Consider the following 6,000-nt stretch of genomic DNA (forward strand, 5'->3'; position numbering starts at 1 on the left):
TGGAGCCCACGGAGCTGTGTTCAGGGGTCAAGTAAGGAACCAGGAACTGCGGGTCAAAGGGGCATCTCAGTGTTCACACACAAACAACTAAACATAACTCATGACATCAGTTTGCACGAATTTCAATTCCTGGACGGCGGTTCGGTGTTAATCCCACTTCCATGCCGGATTTCTAAAACAAGGGGGCAGGCTGGCAAATGGACGACAACACCGGATTGAGGAAATTGACGAGGGCAAACCATGTGAAAAACAAACTTGTTTTAAAGCTGATAACCATGCAACCTGATGCAGCCACAAGGTCACTCTATCCACGCAGCTCCTGTGGTCAGCCCCTCTACAATAGCTGCTCTCAGATTTACCCCTCCGGCATACAGGCACGCCATCGCAACCTCTCAGTGATGTCTTTTCTCCTTTTCACGCTAGTATCTGCATTGATCGTGCGAGATGTGCAGGCGTGGGGCGCAAGTGTCAAGTATGCAGTCAACTGCCCGGAGCGATGCAACGTGGACCTGTGCGGTGGGACTCAGCGCTGCAGACGGACCGTCCTGGATGACTGCGGCTGCTGCCAGGTCTGTGCTGCGGGCAGAGGAGAACACTGCTACCGGACAGTGTCCGGGATGCACGGGGTAAAGTGCGGACCAGGATTATTCTGCGAGTTCTACAAAGATGAGGATGACTATGGAGATGAATATGGCGTTTGTAAAGGTATGATGCATTGTCACTGACGCACCTGCTGCATCATATTAATATTTGCCTTTATGAATCTCTGTGTGTCAAACATTCGAGTATCAAACATAGTGCAAGGCAACATGAATGTGTCATTGATTATCACAGGCTAGCAAGGTTACAATAACGGTCTGCTTCCAATATTGAGTATTCAGAATTCTGGATTGATTATCATACCATGTGCCTATGGCATGCATCACATTCCATTACATGTCAATTTAATGGACAATAAAGTCTTCTTATCTTATCTTAATTTATAAATATGATATTTGTAAGGTTATTAAAATAAACCTCTCGTGTTATTAAAATAACCCTTATACTGTGTGGCAAAGTACTTAAACCTTTTACTGAATTATGATGACCTCAGTCAGCATTAAGGCTTGGTTTCTTAGAAGGCTTAGAATGATACTGATGCAGGAGTATAGGTCATCTGACACTATTTAATAGCATATAATAGAGCCAAAGCCTTTGTGAGGAGAATTGATTGTATTGATACCAGACCACAACATAAATGTAATGTGATGTAATGGGAAGCAAGGGATAGTTTAGGCTATGGTAATTTATATTATGTCATTTGTCAGACAATGATGTTTGCTATGTTTCCCTTACAGACTGCATGTATGGAACATATGGAGTTGAGTGCCGCAAGACGTGTAACTGCAAATCTGGGGGTGTCTGTGACCGGGAAACAGGAGCGTGTCTCACCTTCAAATTCTTCGCCAAAATCGCAAGCAAGCTAAAGACACAGCCACATGCAAGTAAGTGAATGAGATGATGAGAATTGTATTTGATGTTTGTTCTTTCTTTCTTCCCCACAAACAGATGGTACTCATAAACTTGCTGAAGACTAAGGACTAAAAAGCATATTTCCTTCCACTGTCCAGAACATATCTTAATCAGTCTCATCTTTACCTGCCATGTGTACTTTGTCAGAGATGATGATATGAACCAGAAGGATGAAACCACACGAGGAATATACAGTAGATACCCCATTGAGCTGTTGATCTGAGATGTGATCATGCATGGCAGATCATACATAAGCTGTCCATGGACTGCGGATGAAAGCTAGGATGAAAACTAGTGTTCTTGGCTAAATCTGGTACATTTGTTAATGTACACTGTCCCTGCCAAATAAACAAAAAATAATAAAATAAATAATACATGGCATTATACATCAGTTATTTTCATGAATACTTGTGCAGTGGTGTAGTGAGAAATGATTTTCTTTTTTAATTCCAGGTGGGGAGGTGGGGTCAGGGGAGATAAGCAACAGCCAGAATGGAGATCAGCACACGGACAGATCCACTGCGCCAAAGTGGTTGACCCCTCGCTGACCAGCACTGACAAGACTTAGTTTATTCCGTGTAAATGTAGCATAGTAGTAACTTAAATGATTGAACTATATATTTTATTAAGTTTGAAAAAGAGCAACTTTTCTACAATATTTTGAAAGTTGATTTATTTGGTCTTTGAGTTTTATATCAATACCCCATCACCATGATAGGAGCTGTGTTGAAATGAACACATACTGTAATGTGTGGTATGTAGATTGCATTTGTAAAACAGTAGGCTATTATGTGTCTGCTCTATAACTCTTCCTCTAAGAGCTGGAGATATATCATTCCTGTACCTGTACTATTCTGCATTGACCGTTTGCTGTTCAGATTTAACATGAAAATAACTGCCTCCTGAGTCGCTTAATATGTCTGTCCTTTCATACACCCCCACTTTCCATTGGGATCCACTTATGGGACATAATCAATTTAATAGAGAATCCATCTGATCCACAGTGGCTTTTCAAACATTTGTGCTGTTATAATAGAAAGTTATCAATTGGAGAGAGCTGTAGCATCTCATATCATTCCTCCCCACATGTCATTTCTGTTGTGAATTGTTTTTGTTTTTTTTCTGAAAAGACTGTATTTTTCTTTCCTGCCATAATGGAACAAGATACAGTACTACTGTGTACGCTGATATATGCACCAGCCAATGTACAGAATGGTCTTGAAATTAAACCAAAGTTAACATTGAGGGATCATTTCTGAGTTGTTCATATTTCATTTCTTAACTACAGGTATTTGTCTATGCACTCAGAAACACTCATACAGGATGTTAATAAGGTTGAGGTCTAAAATTAGACAGAATTCTGAAGCTGGAATTCTCTATTCATGACTTAAAAATAAAATCAATTGTGTGAAATTATCCCAGGGATGTCCTCATTCACAGCCTTCCATTGAGTGAAAATACCCGGTCGGTGTTAAAAATAGCTGTTATGAGCCTCACCTCTGAGGCTAGAGGGTACACAAGTGTTTTCCAGTATCCAGCTTGTTTACTTCCTGTGCTTCCTGACACCTGTGAAAATTGTCCCACTTCCTGTTGTTGTTGTGTCTGCTCGAGACAGGATTCTAACAGGCTGGAATTTGTCAAGTGACACACGTCACTGGAGGCCCGTCTCGGCAGAGGGACACCACGCTTCCTCTCTCCCGTTTATCGGAAATTCTTTCCTGAAACACAACTTCAACACCTAAACACAAACAAGTTCTCACGGTGAGGAAATGATTGCACACCAACAACAATGAATGTTGTCAAGAGGCATACCACTGAAACTATAGGCTATCGTAAATAAGCACAACAATGTATGTTTATGTTGCATTAGCATTGAGTCTTGGCAAAATATGTACTTACAAATACAGTAAGTAAAATAATGAATGCAAGTTTAGATCTGCTCTGGATCTGGTGCTACTTTATTGTAGCTTGGGATGTGTTGCTCATATCTATAGGCTGCTATGTACCTTCCTATGAGAGTAAGGAATGAGTTTTTATCACATTGACCTCTCCCATTGATAGGATTTTTATGATGACATTTAGCAGTTTTTTTTGCAGTGCCTCCAAGTGATGTATGATATCATTATACTCGTTCCCTATTTGAACGTTTCAAAGCGGCCATTTTAAGAAGTGATGCTGTAGAAGGTCAAGCAGGTCAAGGACAGGTAGGGGCCTTGGCATCAGGCCTGCATGTCAGGATACTGGATGTCGTGTAACAGACCTTCATGCGATGGCAGAGCCAGAAGCCTGTCTGGGTGACAGAGGGAGATACACACATAGGTGGGGTTTGAGCAGGGGCAAGGACTCTGGGGGGGGCGGGGTGGCGCGCGGGGTGGCGGGGGGCTGTTGATAGCGTTCCGACTCACATGTCCTCTCCTCTCGCTACCCTGAGAACTAACACGCACAGACGCTTCACAACCAAACAAAGGCCAGGGCTGCAAAATAACAGGAAAGTGTTGGTGAGAAATATCCTTTATCTGCCTCCCTGAGGACGTCACCGCTGTCCTGCAGAAACAAAGGTGCGTGGACACTGCAGTAAATAGCCCTGATTTACGGCAAATGCCCTTTCTGGTATTTACACTGGACCCAACCTTCAACAAGTTGTTTATTAGCACGGGAGTGGGGATCATAAAAAACAACAAGCACGGTGTCCTTCTAGGAAATTAAGTGATGCCAGGGTGTCAACACTCAAGAACAACAATGCATCGGATATCTAATTCAGGAATCAAAAGAAAATGAAAGCTGATTGGACGTTTGGAATTCCAAGGTCTCCTCAGAGAGTTGACTTGTGCCTTGGGAGAGTTCCAGAAGGGCTTCTGAAGCAACAAGTGACAACTTTACACGCATGAGGTCCGGAGTTGTGGGACTGTATATTGTGTTGGTTTGGGTTGGGTTGGCTGTGTGTTGGCTTCTTCTGATTAATGTCTCCTTCCAGCACAACATTCTGGTGACCTTCACTAGCAAGACTTCATGACTGCGGCGACCTCGTTAATTTAATTGTTAGGCTCTTTTGAATGTTGTCTGAATTTCTAAAGGTCTGAGTAGCCTACTTTTGTCTCAAATACTGTAGCTGACTTTGCTATAGAACAGAAGTGAATATTTCAGCACTTTGGGATTGTTTCACAATGAAATGTTTTTTAAAATTATATATTATTGTATCTGATGGAGATTGAAGTTACTGGTGACAGCATACAGCATACTGTATGTTCCATGTTTTGATTGACAATTAGTCAACACACCTAACGTGTTTTTCTTGATACATTTCTCTTGAGTAATTTGATGGTGACCTCCGTGTGTTCTTTTCACACTCTACGTCCTGTACCAGAAAATGGTGGATATAAATGTTATCCTACCACAACCGCACCCTTGTTGACCCTGGCTTACTGTACAATTTTCATAATATTATTAGAGAACATAGTAGGTCAACAACAGATCTGCTGGACAACGATAACCAGGTTGGACAATCTATTATTCAGCTAGCCCTTTCCTTCTGAAATCAAACAAATTCAGGTTCATCTTGGCTCGGACATTCTGACACCATCTATCTACTGTACTGATGTGAATGATAAAGATTTATTAAACAAATACTGTAGCTGTGACAGTGCTGTGACGTTGACAGTAGCACGTTGCTCACTGATTGCATATGAAATCACAGAATATGACCATACATATTTCATTGATACGGTATGTTGTAAATCCACACACATTCCGTTCTTTGTACTATTTACAAGTACTTCACCACTGATATAAGCTGTCACTGTAAATGTACTGTATATAAGGCTATATCTAAATGATTTTAGGCATAGAGTCTGTAGTATATTTTTCTACTGTATAATCTTTTTCATACTGTATAACATTAATCATATCTGTATTACTCCCATGTAGTAATCATTTTATTAGAATAATGAATAAACTTTACTAGTAGAAGGAACTGTGTTAATTAAGGAGTTTAACATGTGGGTTACAGATGTATTTTGTCTTGAGTCAGCATGACCTAAAGTTCACCTCTAGAGTGAGTAGCCTACATGATCCTAGGAGGACAGGAGGAAGCTCCTAGGGTTCAGGGGTCAGAGACCCGCTGACACCTTGACCAGTCAGAACATCAGTTGACCGTTTGTGACCATATCTGTGTTAATGAACATTCCTTGTATGCAAATCTGTTTGTCATGTGATTCCTGGCCTGAAGCCAGAAAAAAGATCGGCACCTCGGATGAGAAAGCAGTATTGCCTAGAGAGATTTGACCCATGTGTTAGGCTTGCTCAATAAATTGATGATTCAAAGTTTTTGGCCTCCTTGAAGTTCTGTTCCACACGAAGATTATGCTTTTGAAGTCTCTCTTCAAACTTTCACTTTGCTTATTGACTCTTTTCTACTGTCTAAAGATGTTTAGGCTGTCTACTGGTGAGAGCAGACACCCTAGCAGGCATCTTCTGCTTCCACTCACACAT

At 41.2% G+C, this 6,000-nt stretch overlaps 1 protein-coding gene across 1 annotated transcript; it reads left to right on the forward strand.

The window, feature by feature from the left end:
- Positions 1 to 398: 398 nt before the first annotated feature.
- esm1 (endothelial cell-specific molecule 1) lies at positions 399 to 2,101 on the forward strand (the record flags this gene model as incomplete). The annotated part of the gene is made up of 3 exons (XM_084442385.1): positions 399 to 705; positions 1,338 to 1,484; positions 1,966 to 2,101. The coding sequence occupies 3 exons, from the start codon at positions 399 to 401 to the stop codon at positions 2,058 to 2,060; spliced, it is 549 nt and encodes a 182-aa protein (XP_084298511.1). The 3' UTR covers positions 2,061 to 2,101.
- Between the last annotated feature and the right edge of the window lie 3,899 nt (positions 2,102 to 6,000).

This window comes from Borostomias antarcticus (genome assembly GCF_949987555.1).
Source record: "Borostomias antarcticus genome assembly, chromosome: 8".
Taxonomy (NCBI): Eukaryota; Metazoa; Chordata; class Actinopteri; order Stomiiformes; family Stomiidae; genus Borostomias; species Borostomias antarcticus.